Raw genomic sequence first — 24,847 nt, 5'->3', positions numbered from 1 at the left:
TATAAAAACACATAATTTGTTTTTGCAGCGGTACCCTTTTCAATAAACGTGCATATTATTCAATCTTATATAATTTCCAAAAGAGCATTAAACGCAGTTTATAAATTATGCTAAATTATTAAAATATTTTAATTCAATTCAATAGCCCTGGTAAATGACCCTGCAAAGTCATTCTTAATTCTACATATATTTAAATTAAGGTAAAAATAAGAGATTAAAGATTAACAAAGTTTTGAGCTTTAAGTCAAGTAATTAAAGGATAACAGTACTTAAAAATAGGAAACGGATTTCCTTTATGGTGCTATTCTATTTCTTCAGCACATAAGTATTTAAAAAACAAAAATGTAAAACTTTATGGCAGATTGAAATGCGAAAGACATCTTTACCGAAAAGTTCTCATTTCTTTTTAGAAACAAACTCCATGTGCAGAAGCAGGACGCTCATGGCCAAGTCATCTCGAGCGTCACTCAAGAAATACACTTGATGTGGTTTTTGCCATGATGATGAGAACACAATAAGCTGTGAAAAATGTCATTTCTGAAAAATTTGTTGGCTATAGTTCAGCAAGAGACAAATCTTTGTAACAGATGTGACATGTCGACTTTGATGAATTGAACATTTTAAAACATGAAGCATTTTAAGAATATTCCCTTAGAAATAAATTAATTTAGATAAAGCATACTCTATACCATTAGTCATATGTCCATTTTCATCATTATAGAATAGTTCTATGTCAGTGGGGCAATATCTTCTTCAAATTCCTGTTTGGGCTTCACCTCTGGTTCACTGATTTAAAAAAACAAAAAGAAAACCTGGACTCAATCTCTGATGTTCCCAAGCAACTACAATTCTATACTTTTTGAACTTCACACACCTTGAAGCTTTCTATGATTTGAAGATATAAATCTCAGGAAAGATTCTAAAAATAATTTTGTTTTCTACCTAGGAGAAAAGTTTGAGCTATAAGACATTCTGACTGAAGAGTCAACATCTTGGTCAACTGCTGCAGACATCAGTTCTAAATTTGTTAGAAATTACAAGCCTTCAAAATGCCAATATTAGAACTTAGTGCACCACTATGGGGCTTTTAGTACCACATAACATATAGAAGGTCTGTCCAAAAAAGTCCAGCCATTGTTAATATAATGAGAATGGTTTGTGCAACACCAAGGTAACCTGGCAGCCAAGGCGAGCGGGCTGGAGTGTGCATGTGTGAGCAATGACGACTTCACTGTACTAGTCGGTGAGGATGGTAGACGCCATTGAGTGAGCATGTGTGCTGTGTGGCCACCACACTCAAAGTGGTGAGTAAGTACAGCAATTAATCTACATCAGACTTTGCATTAAGCTTGAACATTCTTCCATGGAAACTATTCAGATGATTCAGAAGGCCGCAGCTATGGACAACTGGTGATTGGCAACTTCATCATGACAACACATCCACTCATGCATCATGTCTGGTGCAGAGGTTTTTGGTGAAACATCAAATCACCCAGGTGATTGAGCCACCCTACAGCCCAGATCTGGCACCCTGCAACTTTGGGCTTTTCCTAAAACTAAAATCACCTTTAAAAGGGAAGAGATTTCAGACAGCCAATGAGATTCCAGAAAATACAACAGGGCAGATGGTGACAACTGGGAGAACTGTGTGAGGTCCCAAGGTGCCTACTTTGAAGGGGACTGAGGCATCATTGTCCTGCGTCCAGTGTTTCTTGTATCTTGTATCTTCTTCAATAAATGTCTCTTTTTTGTAGTACATGGCTGGATACTTTCTGGAAAGAACTCATGTATTGGGGTGTTAGACAAGGTGCTAGTTTTACATAAGTACATATATTTATGCTACTGGGCTTCATGTGATGCCTTCAATGGATAAGGCCAAATAATATTTACCTAATTTTGGTTATAATTTGAAAGTAAGAATTTTGAAGATTATAGTTTAAGAACACTATTTAGATACCATTCTTCATAGGCTAATGTATTTAAAAGGCTAGCCCACACAGAATGAGACAAAGTAAGAACAAATATGTAACAAGAGATGTCCATTTCTAAGAGATGCATCATATTGATTTTAATAGTAACCCACCTGCTGAGCTACTGTCATGGAGCAAAAGTAAGATATTGCGAGGAAACATCTCACACCAGAAGTGAGGCTGATTTCCGGCCCCCAGACTAAAAATATTCCAATATAAACCATCCCTTTCTTATCAAAACTCTCCCAAAAGGCATGTTTATTGTATGTAGAGTCTACTTTACTGACATTATGATAAGAGTTTTTATAAATCACCAAAAGAAGTTTACATCTTTGTAATCACTGCATTTCAGGGCAAGGGATTTAGTTTCTACTACCACAGACAGAGAAGGCAGATCGATTTTCAGTAAAAATTTCATAAGTGAAATCTTTCTATTTAATTTATTTTTAACAGAACACAAGCCTAGAAAGTGATGGAGGTGCTTTAGTTATTAGAGTTAGTGAAAAATTCTAGGAATGAATAGGAACAAAAGAAACTGCCTGCTCTTCAATGACACTTTTCATGACAAAATAAAAGCTTCCCTTGCTGACAATAATGACTAGGAGGAGGTTTCCGGATCCAGACTCGTTTGCTTTGTGGTTTTGATTATTTATATGCACATTATACACATGCACATAGGAAACTTCCTATTATATGGAATATGCAATTTCTATAGTGAGTTTCTTACAAATTATGATATTTGATACAAGGTCAAGCAACTTCTCTTTTCATTTTGTTCAAAATGTTCCAACAATCTGAAATTGCCATCAATTTGTTTATGCTCTGCAGTCTCCCCTACTAAACTCTGCTAACATCACCAAACTAAAGATAAAATAGGGAATTTTTTCTCCCTCTAAACAGGGTAGTTAATACCTATGGGAAAATAACACTCTTAACAAATATAACCCAGGGGATCTAGTCAGGCAAAGGAGTAAATCCTCATCTTTCAAACTGGCAAACAATACAAGAATTCAAAAATAGTTTCTTTTCAACTCATGCCATATAACATACAAAATAAGTTTGTATGTAATTGCAATGCCGGATCAACTCCCCAGACGGACACGAAGAATCAGTGATTAGAGGCTTAACTTTAATATGCAAAGTAGAGAGTCGGGTGGACACGGAGAGGGGCACTGGCATAAATAACCCCTACAAGTGGAAGTGGAATTTCAGGTCGTTTCCTGTCTGAGGATATATAGGGCATATTGGATAATGGTCCGAGTACCTGAAAGGAAACCACAGGCTGATTAGTTCCACTCCATGGGATGGATTTTAAAAACCTGTTCCTATTCTTCACCATTGATTAGAAATCTAAATGGAAGGCTACATATGGTGAAAGATATATACATTCAGCCATTATAACCGAAGGGCGATAAATTATCCAGGGTGCCTGCAGAGAACTCTCTAATCCACTCTTTCAGCTTTCACTCTCACCTGTGAAAAAGCCTGAAACTGTATGCCAATTGGTTGTTAATGATGTGCTCTGGAAAGGAACAAGTTGAAATTGCTCCCCAAACTGCAAATCGGGAGACAAAGTATGTGTGTCTACTACTGTTGAATGAAATTATATATCAGAACGAAGGCCTGTGTCTGCAGCACAGACTGAAGTGTGCCTTCCCGTGTCTGACACAGTCCACAGCTATGCACGGCACAGCGCTTAGGAGCACTTATATTTTTATTCCCAGGAGAATTTCCTAACATCGATGTAGGGAAGGCAAGCCTCCGAAAGGAAGTTTGTGATATGAAATTTAAAATAATTGTTTTTAAATGTGTACTTTCCAGATTGGGTTTCTACTGTGCCTGCCAAACATCCTCCTTCCTTTTCTGTGGGTTAGCTGCACAAATATGGATTTCATTTGTTTATTAATAGAAGGAAGTGGTGATTCAGCCACTCTGTACAGATGCTCTAGTTTTCCTATCGCTACTCTCCCTCCACAAAACACTGTAAGATATGACAGTTCAAAACTAGGAGCAAGGGAGAGTGCGGTGGGGCTGTGATTAGGAAGAGCAAGCCCCTCACCCCTCTGGTTCGGTCTGCAGCCCAGGCTTGGGCCTCCCCACTGGAGCTCACCTCAGTCTCCAGCCAGCCCCTGCTGCTCCATTTTTGCCCTTTCCCTGAATGTGGATGTGGGCTCTGGAAAGCAGAAATGCTGTCGCTAAATGCTTTCTTTTACATAGGTTCTAAATTTTTCCTCAAGTGTGTTTCATCTCAACTGTGGCAAGTGGGAGGGACTCTCTTGCAGCCTTTCTCTAAAAAGTCTGCAGGTCTGTGTTTATTTGTGATGGAAAGATCAACTGTAAACTTTCTAGAGCTCAGTGATGCCCACATGCCCTTAGGAGACACACGCCCCACATGTGTTACTCCCTTTCTCGGGGCCCCATTCACAGCTAGTGAATGAAATAGAGCGGTACCATCAGCCCTACAGACTTCACAGGGTTGCAGCATCAAATGATCTGGATAAAAGGGCTTTGATCTCTAACTCCCAATTAAATGTACTGCATAATTAACAGCAAAGAATGCTATTTATTCAAGGGAAAAAATGTATATTTACACATCACAGGCAAAGTTCTATCACTAAGCACATGGACTATGGAAGCTCAATCAAGAAACCGGTTGAAGACGAGAGGGAGGATTTCCAGAGAGAGGAGAAGACAGCAGCAAAGGACAAGCCGTCCCTTTTGGAGAACCCTGACTAATACAAACACCAAGGTCATTTTTATCAGAAAACCTCGTGGCCCCTTCTCAGTCTTGATCTGTTTGCCATTTTGCAAGAATATCTACACTCCAATCATGCCAGCAATAGAGTTAGAGAAAATATAGCCCCAAGTGATCTTTCAGGTCACAATGAGAAGAATCTGATATCTTTCAAAGTCAGCAAATATCTCTACTTAGATATCTTCCCAATAAAAATACTCACCACTGAAATCTGTCCCCCACAAAAGGCACCTTTTTCATTTTTTTAATTGCTGCTCCTACAGTGTCCTATGCTGTTTCACTTCTTCTCTGGCTCATTCCTGATATACATTCTACAATGTAAATCCTCGAACTCTTCCCTGCTCAATTCCTCAGATGAAGCCCACCCTATGCCTACTCTGGCCCCGAGTCAGACTATCTTCAGTTGCTTCCAGGAGCTTTCCTGAAAAGTACTCTCAGACCAATCAGTCTAAATAGGCTTCCACTTACTGCTTATTAATTGCCTTTAGCTTTTTTCCTCTTAGAGTTGAAAAATTAAATCTGCTAAGTCTGGTATTCGAGACTCTCCATGAGGACTCTGAGCCGCCCTGCCGTGATAACCTCTACTATGTCTGCCAGACCCCTGGGCCTTCCAGTGGCTCGTCACCACCTCTAGGACCACCCTCGTCCTCTCCACTGACCCAGTTATTTCCTATCTTTCAAATCTCAGCTCAGGTCCCACTCTTCCTAGCCATTTACATGCTTAATAAAACTTCCTCTCTCTGAACTGGTGCTCTATCTGGCTTATCCATTTGGCATTTAAGCACGAAATGAATTGTATTATTAATAAATAGCAAACATAGGTGAAGGCTTATCTTCTCAACCAGATACCAAGGTGTCTGACACAGACTACATTTTAAAAATAATTTGAGAAATGAAGGAAGAGAAGGAGGCGGGGGAGAAACTAAACAGGAGACCTCCCTTTGTGCTTTTAAGCCGTGAGCTGCAACTTGGCACTGTGTGGCTATCTCCTCCATCCAACTGCTCTACGTCTTACCACACACTGTGGGAATAATTGGGAGTTTTAATAAATATGTTGTCCTGAGGATGCATGGGTTTTCCAGCTGCGGTTGATTTGTACTACACCCATTTTACTCACCCTAGTAAAGCAGCTGATAGGTATAAACCATAGTCAAAGAAACAAAGCAGTGTTCATTAATGTGCATGGGGAGTGGGGGGTGGCACTCTGAAAAGCAGCACCGAGGCCCTTCTGATTGGGAAACACGGTGGGTACTTTTCAGCCTCTACCCTAGCTGTCATTGCTGTGTCTGACGCTGTTTTGCCATGCTTTTCATTTTGAGATCTTTTTCTTTGTGAGTCCCACGATAGGAGTATGTCTTAATTTTCCTCCCACTTCTCCTTCCATCTCAGTCACCTTGAAGGGCTCCAATTTTTCCATCTATTTCTTAAATGATAAATTCTTCAGTTGGGGGTGCCTCGTTTTCATCAGCTGACAGCCTCACCGGCTTCAATCACTTCAACAACCAGCTGTGCTTTGTTCCTAAAGCTCTTGCTCCAGCTCTGACCTCTCCCAGAGGGGGAGTGCCAAACTAGCCAACTGGCTACTAGGTATTTCCAAATGCATGTCCCACAGGCATCGAAAACTCCACAGCTCCTCAGACCTCAGCACCGTCCCCTACCCAAAACTGCTCTTCCTTCTTTACTCTCTCTCCCCAGGGCCTACACCATTATTCTCCAGAGCAGGAACTGAGAAGCACACTAAATTCTTCCTCCTTCTCGCCCCTATATCTAAGTCACCCATTTCTGCCATTTCTACCTCACCAAATCCCCCTGAATCTATCCCATTCTCTACACTTCTCTGGGCCATTTATTTCTAAATAACTGCAACAATGCTCTATTGTCTCCCGCTCCCTTTGTCCTCTCCCTGCCCCTTAGCAGGAGTTATCTTCCTGAAATGTCTGCCTCACCATGCCATGATCTCTTTTTAAATCCTCAGACTATACTTTTAGGGTAATTACTTAACAAAGCACATAAAGTACTTCCCAGCCTTGTCCTACTCTGATCTCCACTCTATTTACATCCTAATCTCCTCCTTGAACTTTATATTTCAACCCTATTTAATATACAGTTTCCCAAAATTCTTTTCTTGTGTTGCAAACGCTTTGACAATGCTAGTCTCCCCCAAAACTTCGCACTACTGAGATGTTTCACTGTCACAGTGCCTTCCCTTATCCCAGATCCAGGGGCATCCCGGACCCCCTCCCATCAGAATATGGATTATTTACTCCTCTACTGTTCTCCCATCGTCCCTTGACATGTCCTGAGCATACTTGTCACATAATATTGCTTTTTTTGTTGTTTAGTTCTCACTAGACTCTAAGGTTCTTGAAGGCAGTGGCTATGTCTTATTTGCCATTTTATCCCCATCAATATAGCAGATGGCATGGCACTTATTAGGCACTCATTATGAGCTTGATGAATAAATTAGTGAATGAATGGGCATTGTATTTTAATAACTATATGATAAGAATATTCTTCTGACACTATATCCTATGATTCCTTGACCATAGAGAAATGTTTTATAATAAAATATTCTGTAGAAATAAAAGCTAGAGATGTATATATTTTTGAGACAGAAAATATGAGCAACTAAGAAAACAAGAAAAAGTTTTAGTTAACTCTAAACAAATCTTCAGAAAACATGAGGACTTGTGAAAATAAAAAGTACATTAAAAATATCATTCATGGTTCTCACTGGCAGTGCTACCCAGAAAACAGACCACCAAGTGACAAGAAGCAATTTGCATAAAACCACCCAGCAAACCACCCAGGATGCCAGCTGCAGAACCAGGATGAGCTTGGCTGATCTGTCCACCCCAGCCTAGAGTGTACCATCATATCCCAAGTGACCTTGTCAGATCCAGTCCTGAGCACAAGACCTGATGCTACCCCTGTACTTGGTCTGCTTAGCCCCACCCATGGGAAGGCTGTGGCCTCTGACAGGCGGAGCAGCAGTCCCCTGGCTCATGGGTACCGGTCTAGAAGGCGCTGGGCCTCACAGCATTATGAGACCATCCCATGTGGCATGGCCCGGCTCCCACTCGAAGATGCACGGGACCCACGCCCACGGATAGGTTCTCCCATGGGGGATCAGGCCTGCATTGTACCTAGGCCGCTTTGAGACTTGCTTTTGCTAAAACTCCCTCACCCTGAATTGAGGCCACAAGTGCTTACTGTAACTTCCTAAAGTCTGTGCTAAACCTTCCCAGTATGGACGGTAACTGGTTCAACCACTTTTCCCTTTGCATTTGTAAACATCCTTCCCTTTGAAGTAATTAGCAGCATCTTCTCCTTTGTTTTCTGTAAAAGGTAACCACCTAAAGCAAACCCGTGCATAGTAAATGAGGACCATCATGTCATATGCCCCAAAAAACAATAAAAGCCATGGTCCGTGCACCCTGTAATCATCAGTGGGGCCCTGTGAGGTTCAAGCTCATGCTCTGTAATTCATGACCAGAATGGGTGGTGGCTGACCTCAGCTTCCAATGAATGTCACTATGGACATCAAAATGGCATAACTAAGATAACATGAAAAAGTAACAAATAAAGCCAAGAACTAAAGGTCATTTAATAGCTAAATGAGGGAGGACTTCTAGTCAAGATGGGGGAGTAGGTAAACACAGCAAACCTCCTTGCACAACCACATCAAATTGCAACTAAACTATAGAACAACCATCACTCAGAATCATCAAAAGTCGAGTTGAATGGAAGTACAACATCTGTGGAATTAAAGAAAGGACATCCATCAAAACTAATAGGAGAGGCAGAGACACAGAATGGCCATGTGTGGTGAATAAAAATTCAGAAGGGCTATCTCGGGAGTGAAGAGTCCAGCCCTACACCAGGATCAACAGCCTTGGGTTCCATTTCTAGATGCCAAAATCAAAGGAGACTGAATCAGTGGAAGAAACTTTTGGAGTCCCAAGCAGTTCTTCTTCAAGGAACCACACACAGGCTTGCTCAGACTCACTCCTTCTGAGTTTCAGCCCCAGGGTAGCAGTTTGACAGGCACCGGTGGCATACAGGGAGGAACTGAAGTGTCCAGCATCAAGGTGAGAGCTGGTGGACAGCTTTCTTCCAGACAGAAAGGTGGTCAGAAGCAACTGTCCCTTTTCTGAACTCTCCACCCACAAAGCCACAGAGCTGACAGGAAGGTGTCATATCTGAGACTCCATTAACCTCACTACAACTGTTTGCCTTACCATGGAGATCCCCTAAAAATCTGGCCCACCCAAGCTGTTAACAGAGACTTAAGAATGGCTGGTCTTGGCTCATGCACCACAACTTCCCAAATCCTCTCGAATAAGCAACAGCCAGCCTGGACACCATACCTCTTACTAAGCGGCTTCAGGCCAGCACTAGCAGCAGCCAGCCTAGGTTCACAGCTTGAATTTTCCTGGGAATCTGTAAGCCCAGCACAAGTAGCAGACATCACAGATTGCTTTATAGTTCAAACAGGGTGGCCCTTGGCAGAACACAGGTAGTGGCTGACCATGGCCTGCACCACCCTGGAAACCCCAGGGACAGCTTCAGACCGTATTAGAGCACTACCACTCTGCCCCTGCACAGATGAGCCTCCAAGGAAGATGGAGTTTGGTGGTCAGAGGTCATAACCGGTTTTTGCAGCTGACTGGCCTAGGCTAATGCTTCCCATTCACCTGCCAATGGCAATCAAGGCTCAAGTACAAGAGGAGGGTATACTCAGCCCACATGAAGGTCACACCTTGAGTACCCAGCTTAGATGACAGTGGAGGCTATGCCACTGGACCTACAAGACACCTACTATAGTAGGCCATGCTGCCAAGACAGGGAGTCACAGCATCACGACCCAATACATAGAAACAAACTCAGAGAGGCTGCCAAACTGAGGAGACAAAAAACATGGCCCAAATGAAAAAACAGATCAAAACTCCAGAGAAAGAACTAAACAAAATGAAGGTAAACAATCTATCAGATGCAGAGTTCAAAACACTGCTCATAAGGGTGCTCAAGGAGCTTAGTGAGGACCAGAGCAGCATAAAAACGATCCATTCAGAAATGAAAGATACAAAGAATAATTTACAAGGAAACAACAGTAGAGTAGGTGAAGCTGAGAATCAAATCAATGATTTGGATCATAGGGAAGCAAAAAACAACCAATCAGAACAAAATGAAAAAAAGAATACAAAAAAAATGAAGACAGTATAAGCAGCCTACGGGTCAACTTGAAGCTTTCCAACAGGAATCCCATCAAAGGGGTGCCAGAAGAAAAAGAGAAAGAGCAAAAAAATTGGAAACCTATTTGAAAACATAATTAAAGAAAACTTCCTTAATTCAGTGAAGGAAATAAACAGGCAAGTTCAGGAAGCACATAGAGTCCCAAACAAGATGGATGCAAAGAGGTCCACTCCAAGACACCTCATAATCAAAATGCCAAAGGTTAAAGGTAAAAATAGAATCTTGAAAGCAGCAAGAGAAAAGAAATTATTTATCTGTGAGGGGAGTTCTCATAAGACTGTCAGCTGATTTCTCAAAAGAAGTTTTGCAGGCTAGAAGGGACTGGCAAGAAATATGCACGGTCATTGAAAAGCACAGACCTACAGCCAACTTTGCTCTACCCAGCAAAGCTATCATTCAGATTTGAAGAGCATATAAAGAACTTCCCATACAAGTAAAAAACTGAAGGAATTCATCATTATCACCAAACCATTATTACATAAAATGTTAAAGGGACTTATATAGAAAAAGAAGATAAGAAAGATGTACAATAAAATGGCAATAAATACATATGTATCAATGACTGAATCTAAAAAACAAATTAAGCAAACAAGAAGAACAGCAACAGAAGCATGGATACAGAAAGCATTTTTAACAGTTACCAGATGGGAGGTGGGTGTGGGGGAACGGGTGAAGAGGTGAGGGAATTAAGAAGTACAAATAGACAGTTACAGAAAAATCATGGCGGTGTAAAGTACAGTATAGTAAATGGAGTAGCCAAAGAACTTACATGCATGACTCATGGACATGAACAATGGTGTACAGATTGCTGGAGGAAATGGAGTTGCTGGGTGGAGGGGAGGAAAATTGGGACAACTATAATAGCATAATCAATAAAATATAATTCACCCTGGCTGGCGTAGCTCAGTGAATTGAGCGCAGGCCTGCGAACCAGAGGATCGCGGTTCGATTCCCAGTCAGGGCACATGCCTGGGTTGCAAACCGGTTCCTTGCAGGCTAACTACCAGCAGGGGATGCACAAAAAGGCAACCATACATTGATGTTTCTCTCCCTCTCTCCTTCCCCTCTAAAAATAAATAAATAAATAAAATATAATTAAAAAATAACTAAAGGAGGGAATTCTTTCTATGTTATAGTACAGGGCCCAATTCAGAACAAACATAACACTTAGTTAACTTAGGCCAAATGTGGGAAACTTCATGGTGTCGCTTGTCAGAAATTAAGCAGGATCCTCTCTTTGTATAAGAGCAAACCCTAGTGTTTTAAGTTGGTGGTTTGGAAGAATAGGGAATTGAGGCCTCCTCTGCAATCACATGCTACAGAAGATTATTAAGTACTTAGCCATTCATGAAGAAACAATGATGTACCCTTAAATCACTAATTTGAACCTTGTTCATAATATTGATGTTTAACAAGTATCAATATGTCAATATTATATTGACAATCAATGACAATCAATCTATTTAAGTAACAACATGTTACTTTAGAGCGGCTCTCCTGGCTATGGCTTGTTATTGCCTCATAAATACACTGAAGTCATATACTGATTACCTCCCTAATTTGTCCCATAAGATATTTACAGGTCTGTATAGGCAAGCAGCCCTAGTAATTCAGCATTGTGAATAAGTATTTGGTCACAACAAAGTCAAAACAGGGAGAGGGGACATGACACCCCATTTCCTTACCTGCTGGATATTAGGAAGGTATGCAGGTGGCCAATCAGCAGCCACGAGCAAAGACTTTAAAACTGAGGGATTCATTTTGAATAATTCTGACTACCTTGTGCTATCTGTTGTTTTTCATTTTTATTTATTTATTTATTTATTTATTTATTTATTTATTTATTTAATATTTTATTCATTCATCTTTAGAGGGGAAGGGAAAGAGAGAGGAAGAGAAACATCAATGTATGGTTGCTTCTTGTGCATCCCCGGCTGGGAACTGGCCCCTACCGGGAACTGGCCTGCAACCCAGGAATGTGCCCTGACTGGGAATCGAACCGTGATTGTCTGGTTCACAGGCCCGTGCACAATCCACTGAGCTACACCAGCCAGGGCTTCATTTTTATTTTTTAATGTAAAAAGAAACACTCTTCTAGCTCTCATTTCATTTCCCAAGTATCTTTGCGGGGGAGAGAATTCATCCTTAAAATCTCACTTTTTTTGTTTTAATCGTGTGTCCCACCATAAGAAAGGCAGTTTCTCACTCTTCAAATCCATAAAAGTGACTCTAAGAGTTTAGCCATTTTTTTCAAAAAAGTGTTAGTAAAAATTAACCTTTCACCCGAAACCATTTGGATGTATGAAACAGGACAGATAACTGGAATTATTTCTAGTTGAAAGGTCACTCTGGACCCAATACAGAGTGATGAAATCTTTCCGTGGCATGAGAGAAAAGGAGAAATAAGACAAGGCATTGCAGTGCCTGGTGGTGCTTTAGGCTGTGGAAGTGCTGATGAAAGATAAAATGCCTTCATTATCAATGAGGTTAAGTGAGCAGGGTCTAAGGCTCCTAGCCCGGCATTAACACCCACTTCTTCTTACAAAGCACTGCCAAATTTTATGTTGCTTTTTAAAAAAGAAACGTCTCCCTTTTTATTTTTTTTCTGTTCAAAGTTTCTAGTGATAATAACTATTATGAGGTTGTTCTTTTCTACATGTTACAATAAGACAGAAGTCACATTATTACCCAAGTGACATACCTATGTACATCTCTCTGGGGATTTCTGGCTCTATTTCTTCAGGAATTATTTCCAGACAGGGCAGCAGATATTGGCTGGGGACCAATTTTTTTTTTATCTTTCCTCTGAGCTCACAGCTACATTTCTTTCCTTTTCATGCTATTAGGTGTGAAAACGTGACTTGACTGTTGCTATAGAAATGTGGTCAGAAGTGATATAAAGCATAACATTTTGTACTTCTTCTGATCCTGCATTCTCTTTCCTTATGTATGTTATCTGGTGGCTGTATGTCTATGCCCAGAGTAACCTTATAACACACGTGAAAGAAGGACTCTACAAGTCCAAGTCCCTATGAGAAGCAGTGCCCCTCACCATGGGAAATACATTTCTATCATGGCAAGCCACTAACATGTCAGAGGATGTCTGCTGGAGCAGCAAACATTATTGTAAAACAGAAGGTATCTAGAAATAGAACACAAGAACAAATGTTGCAAAGAAAAATATTATCAATATTTTTATATATCAGTTTCCTCCTCCTCCTCCTCGTCCTCTTCTTCTTCTCCTTCTCCTTCTTTTTAGCTTAACACTCTTATTTCATTTTGTAGGGTCTTTACCCATTCTCTTTGCCCCTTGAGCAATTCTAAAGTCCTGCTTAATCTGGCACTGAGTCTACATAAACATCAGAGTAAGCATTGAAACAAACTGCCACAAAACACAGTTCCTTCTTCAAACATGGTAGCTTAAACCACTCAAAAGAGAAGATATGAAAAGACACTGGGGAATCTAGTCTGTGTAAGAATTATGGTTATAGTCTCTTTTCCTACCGTTTGTTCTAAGAGACAAACTGGTGTGCAAGGTCCCAAAATGAATTATGCATCTGACAGCGTAAGGTCATTCTACTATAACTCCATCTCCAAACAGCTTTTAAACACAAATTAATTCTCCAGATTTGTTTAGTTCATTTCTTTGTTTTGTTATGGTGACTACATCTGACTTTATGTAGCTATATTGGTATTTTATAGCAGTACTGCTTACTACAAGATAAACAACAATACCCTATTATTATAGAAAAAATAATTTAAGGGGAGAAAAAATTGGGACAACTGTAATAGCATAATAAATAAAATACACTTTCAAAAGCACATTCTTCGAGTGCAAATAAAAATAAAAATATTTTAATATTAAACAGGAATATAATCATTGAAGCAATTCAAGAAAAATTTGCTGAAAAACATAATAATTTCATATTCTATTTTCTTTTTTAAAAAAACATTTCATTTATTTATTTTTAGAGAGAAGGAAAGGGAGGGAGAAAGAGAGGGAGAGAAACACCAACACGTGGTTGCCTTTTGTCTGCCTCCTACTGGGGACTTGGCCTGCAACCCAGGCATGTGCCCTGGCTGGGAATCAAACCAGTGACCCTTTGGTTTACAGGCCAAAACTCAATCCCCTGAGCCACACCAGCCAGGGCTATATTCTGTTTTCTTGACTCAAGAGCCAAAGCTTATACCTCCACACAATCTACTTCTGTTAGATGAGAATTGGATGACTTAAAACTTTGTCTTGAATAACTGGCAACATGGAAAAGCACTCATAAGATGCAAACTCTATAGACAACAAAGAAAAGCTTAAAATGAACTATAGATAGTAGACAGTAGGATAAAATGCAATGAAAAAGATAGCTGCAGAGAGAACAGTAACACAATTAAAGCTCCTGTGCCTGAAAAAAAATCTTGTTTGAATCTAGGGGCAAATGAGCTGTGAAGAGAGAGAGGCCTGGGTTCAAACTCTGGTTCTGCCTCCTGCTAATGTGAGTCCCTAGGAAACTACTTAACTTACCTCAGTTTCCATCTGTGTAAAATAGGTACAACAAATCTCTAGTTCACAGAGCTGGCGCGAGAACTAGTGTGTAAAGCGATGTGGCAGGTAGTTGCTATAAATTGTAGTTGTTAGTATATCTGGAAAAGATTTCCCATTGACTTAAAAATCATATAGTTTTTTTCAATATGAAGTAAAGATAGCAGAGTTTCTCATGTAAGAGTTCTACAGAGATTCCTTTTCCTAATTCATCTGCCACATTGGCGGAAATACCATTGTAGGTTTAACTTGGCTAAGTCTGCTTCATTCACCTGTCGACAAGATTCAAGTTCAGCTGACAGTTGTTGAAGCTGGATGGACAGAACAGCCTGCTCCACAGCATGTCACACCGCCAAGGGTTTATGCTACAACAATAATATACCTCTGTCCGTCGAGCATAATTACAAGGCTGGATAGACTGATATAAATAAAAGAGTCACTTAAAACCGGTCTTCTGACTCTTTTCTGGTTACAGTCACAGGACTTGTTTGATTCTGTTACCTGCGAATATTAGAATGGCCCCTCATTTTTGGACAAAAGGCTGGAAACACCACATCCCCTAATGAGCCTAAAAGGGGTCCAAGTTCATGCAAAATTTGCTATATTTGAAAATCCTGCTGTCATTTTGCAAATTTGATGATGTTTTTTGCTTCTTATTGAAACATGACGCCGTGGCTGGTGTAGCTCAGTGGATTGAGTGCTGATCTGAAAACCAAAGGGTCGGTGGTTTGATTCCAGTAAAGGCGTGTGCCTGGGTTTTGGGACAGGCCCCCAGGGGCGGGGTGGAGGGTGGAGGCTTGCAAGCAGCAACCACAGCGTGGTCCTTCTCTCCCTCTCTTTCTCTGTCCCTTCCCCTCTGTCTAAACACAAATAAATAAAATCTTAAAAAAAAACATGACTCTATTTTATCCCAAATAAAAGGTACCATTTCATGCCATTTGGAGTCAGGTAGCATAATGGTCAGAGAAATATTTCAGCAAACACATTTTTTATATCCAAGCTGGGTGCTCAAAGCACTTGAATGGACTCCTTTAGAACAATGATTTTCAACCTTCTTCATCTCGTGGCACACATAAACTGATTACTAAAATTCAGCAGCACACCAACAAATATATTTTTTGCCAAGTTGACAAACAATGGGTGTAATTTTGATTTATTTACACTGGACAGCTATTATTGTATTAGCTGTTGTCATTTTTTTATTTGACAATCTAAGGGAAAAGAGGTCAGTGCCCCTGAATAAGTGATCAGGTTCTGCATGTTTTAAACCTCCCTGGGGCACACCAGAGTGCCACTGTGTACTGGTTGAAAATCACTCTTTTAGAACAATGTTTTAATACATGTTACCTCTATGAGTAAAAAATAGAAAAAAGCACCTGATATTAACATAAAAGAGATTACATACATTATCATAAAAGTGCTCCTTTGCAAGTTTTTATAGCAGAGAAACTTGTTGTAGCAATATCTTTGTCACAATGGGTAAGGCTAAATAGTAAGATGAATAGCTTCCTAAAAAGTGAACTGATTTACATGATTTACATGAAGTTTTATTTCAACTTTTAACTTATAAGTGATATCAATATATAAGTTATACAAACTGACAAAAGAAATGCTTTAGCCACACATAATTCTAGTGTGATATAGCCAAGTCCTCCAAACTGTATCAGTGAAGATGTAAATGTAAGGTTCCTAAATTATATTTTATCATTACAGTTTTTTTAAGTCTTACTTGAAAGTATTACTTCAATGAAGAGGTAACGAAAAAGGCAATTTTTCGTTGCCTTTTCAAGAGAGCAATGAAAAATCGTGCCTCTCAAAGACAAAGAAATCTGCCCCTGTCCCTCAGGCCAACCAACAACCATTTGTTTGTTTCTTTATTGGACAACATCAGAGTGCCCTGATGCCATCTCTTGCACTATTGAGTACTGCTGAGAACAAATGACAAGAAAATAAGCAGCAGGACCACCAAGTTGTGCTTCCGTACAAGCCACAGGACCACAAAATCTCAGGGGAGTCTACCTGATAGAGGTTCTGTGCCAAGGATTGCTCATCAGAAGCAAGACTAGCAAGACTAATTAATTTTTCAAACTACCTTTGTGCTTTACATTTAAGCCATTAAAATGGCAGCCTAAGCCTTGCTATTCTATCCCATTTTATTTGTAGAGATAAAATAAATAAAATTTTAAAACACAAAACTAGGGAAATAAAATTTTCTAAAAACAAAATTTCAAATTGCAGTTTATGAAAAAGAAGTGGAAAGAAAAATACACATAAAATTAAGTGATGCTAAAAATAGGAAGCTGCAAGTTACAGTTGTCAATAATTGGATGTTGCATCTAAATAAATATAATATTGATCAATCTATTTAATCATAATAAATGACAGTTTACTAATTTTTATTCAGATGCAAGAAACAAAAGGGAAATATTTTATAAAGCCATTTAGTCTAAGCAAAATTTGATGAAAAGCAAATACTTGGAAATCATATATGGAGGGGTTAGGAATGGAAGACTAAAGAGGATTTGATCACAAAGAATTTTGCCCACAAAGGCCCCCACTATATGGGGGCCCAGATACAATGGCAAGAGTCCAATGTATTAGCAAAGACAGCATAATCAATATATACGTTTTTTTTCTTTTCTGCAATGAATGTTTTTTCATTTTGTCAAATGCGAACGACCTGAATTATCTTTTACTCAGCATGAGAACGCATTACTCTTCTTTGTTTCTCGGATTTGATTCAGTTTGCTAAACACAGTATAACTTCTTTATAATGCAATTGGGATGGAGCAGCATTCATGCTTATCTACAGACTAGCTTTGTACATTTCTTGAGCATACTTTTATTCATGTAATTACTTATATCAAGGAATATCATTTGACCCATGGCCTGCTAAACCTGTGTACCAACCAATGATTCATGTTAAAACACACTTATCATTCATAAGGAATTGGGATAATGTGGTAAACAGAAAACATTTCAAATGGAACATATCTAAGTGAATTTCAGTTTTGCAAACCCTTTCTGGCTGTGCAGTTTTGAACCTCAGTTTCCTTCCTAAACTATTAGATTGGTAACATCAAAGGGTGGTTGTGAGACAAGCTGAAAGCGTTAAGCGTTCAGTGCCTAGAACCTGGCCCGCCTGTTTGAAACTAGAGGCTTTAAATGTGTTAGTCCTCTGTTCTTTTTATATAATAACAGAAGGAGGAAAAATTGAGATCTTTAGATAGAAAACCCAAGATAGCCCCAAGAAAGTAAGAGTGATGTGGTTGCTGAATTCATGAAGGGCCAAAGAGGAAATACTAGAATCCTGAAAGTCACCGCAAGGCAGAAAAGAGATTTAACTGCCTCTTGGCCTGCCTGATACTTACATCCCCAAAAGAAGTCTTGAACATTCTATTCTGGCTGTAATCTCTACAGTTTCCTCTGGGCAGTAGTGGTTTGTTTCTAGTTTTAAAGACAGAGGCTTAAAAAAGAAGCCAAAGCCTCAGGCTCCTAGGCCTGGGGTATGCCATCTGCCTAGCATTAAGCAAGAACTGGAAGTCAGTTACAGAAGCACAGTCACTTCCAACATGATTTATGCTCCATCCTTGAATGTGGCAGGAAGACTGCAAAAGATATTTGGAAGCCAATGCTTCCTCTGAATAAAGTAAACAAGTATAAGCTAAGCCCCTCTCCCTGGACCATGCTTGCCCGTCAGATAAGTTGCCAATGTGGAGTCAGTGAAACCTGGAGCAAAGTGGCTACTGGGGATGAGAAAATAGCTCAAGGCCGATGATCATGACTACCATAAACATACAGCACACAGTACAAACACTGAGGTCAGACAGCAGATACCCAGGATATTACTCAAAAACACATCTAGCTCAAAGCTGACAAGATAATCTGTTCCTGTGGGTGCAAAGCAGACTGGAATGCTGCTGCTATGACCTACTCAAGGAAAGAAAAAAGAAAGTGCAACTCCCCAAGGGCTCCGTCTAGGGCTCTCCACGCAGGCAAAACTCCAGCAGACTTCAAAGGGAGTGGCGCCTAAGGGGGAGTGCCGGACCAAGCCCACGGGGCATATCATTTCCATGATCATGTTGCCATCTACCTTCAGTGCAATGGCAAATGCAAATACTTCAGATACAAGTTTAAACAGATGAAGAAAGAGGTGCAAAAGAGCTTGGAGATTTGCTTGGAAAAAAACCCCATCAGAATTCCAGGAAAAGCATTTAATATTAGGAACTTCATAAGTTATTTCAACAGTCCCAGGAGAGTAATCGATTTGTGATGACATTAATAAAAGCTTTTGTTAGCTGACACATATGGCACTGCAACATATCACATGACCACAAAATCGTGTACTTTAAAAATAATTTCCCAACATGAAGTACTCTTGAAAGGTCAGTAACATTTTTCTAGTTGAAATACAGACTGAGGTTTTAATCCAGTTTTAACATACGTGATCCTGATTAATGCAGAAGAGCCAAAATGCAGCAAAGGTACTTACAGGAGGACCTAGATGGTGAGGGGCGGGTGGAGAAGGCAAGAAAAAGGGAGAGATGAATTAGTGTATATGCGGAACGTTAAATTAAATAAAAGATTAAATCATCATCACAATCAACAGCACTATACAAGAGACGTAGAAGTCAGTGATTCTTAATCTTTTTTTTCAGAACACTAACGCTTTGACACCATATTCGAAAAATACATTTAGGTCTATGTGCATACAAAACTTATCATGAAATTTCAAGGAATGTTCAGATTCTCGGAGGCCTGTTTATGAATTACTGAGATGTTCACATACTTTAAGCAAAGACTGTCTAATTTATATACCTAAAAATGTAGATAGAATATGAATCAGAAGGATCTTTGGTCATTTATGATAAACCAATTATAGAGAATTGATTTGTAAACTTTCTAAATTGGAAATAAGCTCATTATTCATTCTAAGAATGTTTTTCATTCAATAGTATTGGCAATATATAGAAGAATAAGCCCTGATGTTTACATAAGTATCTTTAAAACTATGTATTCTCACCAAAACACCAGCAAATTCTAAGAAAATCTCAACAGTTCACACACCATATGCTCAATTAAAGCACCAGTTCCATGTAGACAGAAAGTTGGGAATTCATTTTTATACTTTCATAAAACATTGTATAAGCACAAAATTTTCACTTTTTTCCTCTCCGATTCTCTTTCTTCTGACACAAAGATTAATTCAGTGATTACTTGACTCCACCAATGTGTTGTCATTTCTTTTTCCTTAAAACAAATTTCTAAAGCGTCCTCCTTCATGGAACTGCGCTTTGTGAAGGGAATACCCACACGAGTCCCCAGTTATTTAGATTCAGTGAGGTTGAAGATAAGTTTTGAGAGTAATCTTAAAGTAATTAAGCAGGCACACTACCCAAATTCTTAAATTTTCATAAACCCTTTCTACTTTGATCATTTTTTCAAAAGGAAGAGGAAATGAGACAAAATAAAATCAATCTGCACTCTGCTCTTTTTGAAAGATTAGTATTTTTACTATTTCAACTCTTAGTAATGGATCACTTTTAATACTGAGAAAACTTATTGAAAATAACATTTATCATATACCAAAATCAAATCTTAAATTACCTTTCTCTTACTTGCAAGTAAGAAACAATGGCCTTACAGAGGCATTTACATTTTTGGAATTCTAGACTTTTATAAACAAGTAAAACAGTAAATGAACTCATAGACTTGCATATCTTGGTTTCAAAACAATAGTTTTTATCCGGCTTCCCTGTTTCACTTTGCATACAGGGATTTGGCCTGAAAGCAAAAACTCACTGAGGTGGGCATTAGGGTGTGTGTCAGGTCCTTCCTGGTCACAAAAATCACCCGGCCTGGCCGAACCACCTGACTGCCCGCGCCTCTGTGTCCTCAAATACAAAATGAAAATGCCGGACTGATCTCTAAGGCCCCTGTCATTACTAAACTTCTATGGTTATACAAGGGGAATAAAAATTCTCAAATGTCGAAATGAATGAGAGTAAAGCATAACAAAATTGTACCAGTTGAATAAAATAATAATAAAGCTTTCCTAGACATGTGCCCTGGTGTCCTAAGGCAGATGTTTTCACAGAGAAGCTGCATTTGTGGACTGACCACCTATAAAGATGGAGGCATGGGTGATGTCACCCCACTGGGTGCAGCTAAGAAACCCTCATTATACACTGAAAGGACAGACCGGATGCAATAAAGTAGCCAAAAATGAGTTACTAATAATATTTTGCCAGCTTCTTCTTTGATGGAAATAAGAAGATAGAAAAATATGCTGGGTCTAGCAGACCCAGATAAACACACACGCGGGTGCACACGCATAGGCACCACCTCCAACTCGGCAACACGATCATTAATTATGAGGAGCAGATGCAATAACCTAAGCACAACATGAAGGACACAGAGCAGCTGAGAGGGAGACTTACCCGATTCTCCTCTTCGGCCTCTCTTGCCTCGTTTCCCTGGAGGTCCTGAAATACAGATTGATTTTTTTAAATTTTGGTTCCAAAATGACTATTGAATCATTTCTATATATTTTATTACCGTTTTTAACTAAGAACACCACTCCCAAAAGGAACGAGATATCTGTAAAGGCCAGCCCTGTCTTTGGTACGTCAACACACCTCTTCTGCTTCCTTTCCCTATTAAAGTCGTGCTACTTCGCTCACCACCCAGTGTTACTCAGGGACACTAAGAATTCGGAATTTGTGTTCATCCTGCCCGAATGCCATCAATAAGGAACAACTTTGCTCAGCAAACTGGTGGTGTTGAGTGTTATGTTTCTTAGGAAAACTTCTTCTCTGAAGGTTTTGGTATAATTAGTAAATAAAAGTAGTAAGTACAAATGACTGGTTTCTCTTCAGTAAATTTCATCATGACTACCACAGAAATATTTTGTTGGCAGTTAGTTAAATGTATATCTTAGTCATGAAAATAACCTGACAAATATTTCTATTTTATTACATGTGAATTTTGAAATATTAGAATTTCTCTAATTGAGAACCAGCCGAGCCCTTTTAATTAGAAAGTGTCTAGGTAGTAACTGGTCTCATTTTACTAACTGGGTAGCTCATAATTCTATTCATTAAATATTTGGTCTTTATAAGGATTGCATTTTAAAAGTAGGAAAAAACTTTTTTTTTCAGTGAGCTGCCCATGAAGACCACCAAGCTAGTATGCAGCAGACTTAGCACAAGAGTCTAGACATTCATGGGTCTCGAGCCATTTTTCTCAATTATATAATTTCTCCTCTCATTTCCTTGTGCAAGACTAGCTCCCATTGAATTATGGTTCCAGCAAATGGAAGGGAATAATTAGCCCACAATGAGAGCTGAGGTCTTGTAATATTTGCTGGAAGAAAGGGGCCAAGGAAAATACGGGACTCCCTGGTTTTAAAGAATGAGCTGCTAAGTTGGACTGATGACTTCCAAGTTCTACAAAGTTCAAGACACAAGCAACACAGGCCTTAGCATCCAGCAGACCCTGAATGGGATGCCGAGCTACGGACCTCCACACGGAAACACTATCATGAGAAATAAAAACATCAGTGGGCCAGTTAGTTTCCTCTCAAGCCTGTACACAGAATAAGTCTGGCCAACCGTGTTTTGTAAGAGGTTAAAAACAATCAAGCAATAAAACCAATCAAAAATGCAGCTTTGTAGGAGAGTCTGAAATTGTCTTTTGTATTCTGAAATACAAAAAGGTTTTAATCATATTTGGGACATTCCTGGCCAGATTGGAAGCAGAAGTATCATGTAAACAAGTAAATAAACCCAATGAGACCCTAATGAGTATGGAAAATATACATCTATACACACACTCAAACACACATACACACAAATATATGCAGGGGGGCAAAAGAAGGTTTATAGTTGTTCATACAGAAAAAGACACGCAGGTTATGATTTGTTACAATAGCTTTATTAACTGTGTTTTTTGTCCTCACAACTATAAACTTACATTTGCAAACTCCTTTACTGATGTATTCTGATATGTGAAATGTCTGTAAGATTAAAGATCAGATTCTTTTCTATCACAAAATCAAATAAACTAAGAAATTTTTAGTAACTACAACATACTGATGATGTCTGTGATCTGCAAAGTAGGAGTTAAAGGTGAGGAGTAAAATGTATATCTGCCCTGAAGAAGCAAACAAGTTGAAAAGATTAAAATATACACATGAAAAATTCATTAGCAGCATGTTGTGAAGAGAGTGCAATGAATTTATGCTCTGATTTATTCCTTCTACTCTAAACACAGGGTCAATTATAAAAAGAAAAAAAATATTTTAAAAAGTATCTGCATTCAAAGAGAAATGGACATACCTACAGGCAAGAAATAAACCAGAAATGCAAAATTGAGAACAGGGATAAAACCATGGGCCTGCTGGGTTCTAGAAGTAGGCATGGTGGCCATGACTTCTCCTGAAAAATAAATGCTCCAAAATTCTCTAACCAGAGCCACACTCACTCTCTCTCACTCTCTGTCTCTCTCTCCATCATCCACCCATCTATCTATCTATCTATCTATCTATCTTTAATCTATCTATTATTTTTAATCCTCACTGGAGGTACATTCATTGGGCTTTAGGAAGAAAAGAAGGAAGGAGGGAGGGGGAGAGAGAGAGAGAGAGAGAGAGAGAGAGAGAGAGAGAGAGAAATATCAGCGTGAGAGAGAGACATCACTTGGCCACCTCCCATTTGCACCCTGACTGGGGATTAAACCCATAGCCTGTTAGTGAACAGAATGATGCTCAACTAACTGAGCCACCTGGCCAGGGCCAGGCTCACTTCCTAAAGCCAGGGGCATGGAAATGCTGAAGAGATGGTGCAAAAAAATTTAGGTGTATGGCTTGAAGGTTGAGGAATAAAGACATCATCTCTCAATCAAAAAATGAAGTAAGCATCTGCTGATTTGATGCCTAATTCTATGAAATCCCCAATAGAAATCTGGGACAGGAGCCCTAAAATGTCATTTTATATTAAGTCTGGTCTAGAAAGCTGGGTGTCAGGTAAAGACAAACATAAAATGGTCAAGTAAAAAAGGGTGAACACAGAAAAAAGACAGGCAGACACACAGAGAAAACTACACCAAAATAAAAATCTCTCTCTTATTCATAATTAATATACAAACCAAAATTCCAAAAACAAAGAAGACATGACTTGGGATAGTGAACACATAATACAATATACAGATGATGTATTATAGAATTGTATACCTATATTATTTTATTAACCAATGTCACCCTAGTAAATTTAATAAAAAAGTAAAAACTCCAAAAACATATCATGAAATTTAACACTAAGAAAGACAGCACTCAATAATATCACAAATTCTTTCCAAGTAAAATTAATTAATTTTAAGAAAACATCAGACAAGAGTTAATACGTTAATTAAGCTTTAAGAGCTAAATGAAGAATTAGCAACCTTGGAGGGCAGGATTTTAAATGAAAACATGGGGAGAAAAAAAAACACGTGGATTTGAAAGAGAACCCTTTAGAAATCTGAAAATAAAAAATATAGTCATCAAAATTTTTTTTAAAGATAAACCAGCTCCGTGCTAGCCTGGATATGGTTGAAAAAAGAATTGGTGTGGAAGATGCAGAATGTGGAAACCCAGAGAGATGGAGCCAAAATACACACATGCACACACACACACACACACATATGTCATCTATCTACTATTGTCTGAATATTTGTGTCCCCACAAAATTCACATGTTAAAATTCCAACCTCCAGAGATGATGGTATGAGGAGGTGGGGTTTTCAGAGGTACTTAAGTCACGATGCTAGAGCTCTCATGAATAGAATTTGGGCCTTGGTTTTTAAAAATATATTATATTGATTGTGCTATTACGGTTGTCCCAATTCGTCCCCTCTGCCCACCTCCACCCAGTACCCCATTCCCTCTAGCAATCCTTCCCTTAGTTCATGTTCAGGGGTCATGCATATAAGTTCTCTGGCTACTCTATTACCTATACTGTCCTTAACATCCCCTATTTTGTACCTATGAATTTGTACTTCTTAATTCCTGCACTTTTCCCCCATTCTCCTCCTTCCCCTCCCAACTGATAACCTCCCAAATGAACTCTATGTCTATGATTGTGTTCCTGTTCTGGCTGTTTGCTTACTTTGTTATTTGGACTCAATTGTTGTTAATTATGAATTTATTGCCATTTTACTATTTATCATGTTGATCATCTTTTTCTTCTATAATTCCCTTTAGCATTTCATATAATAATGGCTTGGTGGTGATGAACTCCTTTACCTTTACCTTGTCTGAGAAGTACTTTATCTGCCCTCCCATTCTAGATG

General features: G+C 39.1%; 1 protein-coding gene across 1 annotated transcript in view; it reads right to left on the bottom strand.

Moving 5' to 3' along the window:
• The window catches only part of COL25A1 (collagen type XXV alpha 1 chain), a 483,313-nt gene that overhangs the window by 191,609 nt on the left and 266,857 nt on the right, over positions 1 to 24,847 (bottom strand). The window contains 2 exon segments of the mRNA XM_037031923.1: positions 19,011 to 19,018; positions 20,959 to 21,003. Of these exon segments, the coding sequence (XP_036887818.1) occupies positions 19,011 to 19,018; positions 20,959 to 21,003 (53 nt within the window).

Source organism: Sturnira hondurensis, unplaced genomic scaffold (assembly GCF_014824575.4).
Source record: "Sturnira hondurensis isolate 20B ecotype Veracruz unplaced genomic scaffold, ASM1482457v3 Scaffold0021214, whole genome shotgun sequence".
NCBI classification, from domain to species: domain Eukaryota; kingdom Metazoa; phylum Chordata; class Mammalia; order Chiroptera; family Phyllostomidae; genus Sturnira; species Sturnira hondurensis.
The sequence above is the reverse complement of the archived record's forward strand: the minus strand, read 5'-3'. Positions and strand labels throughout refer to the sequence as shown.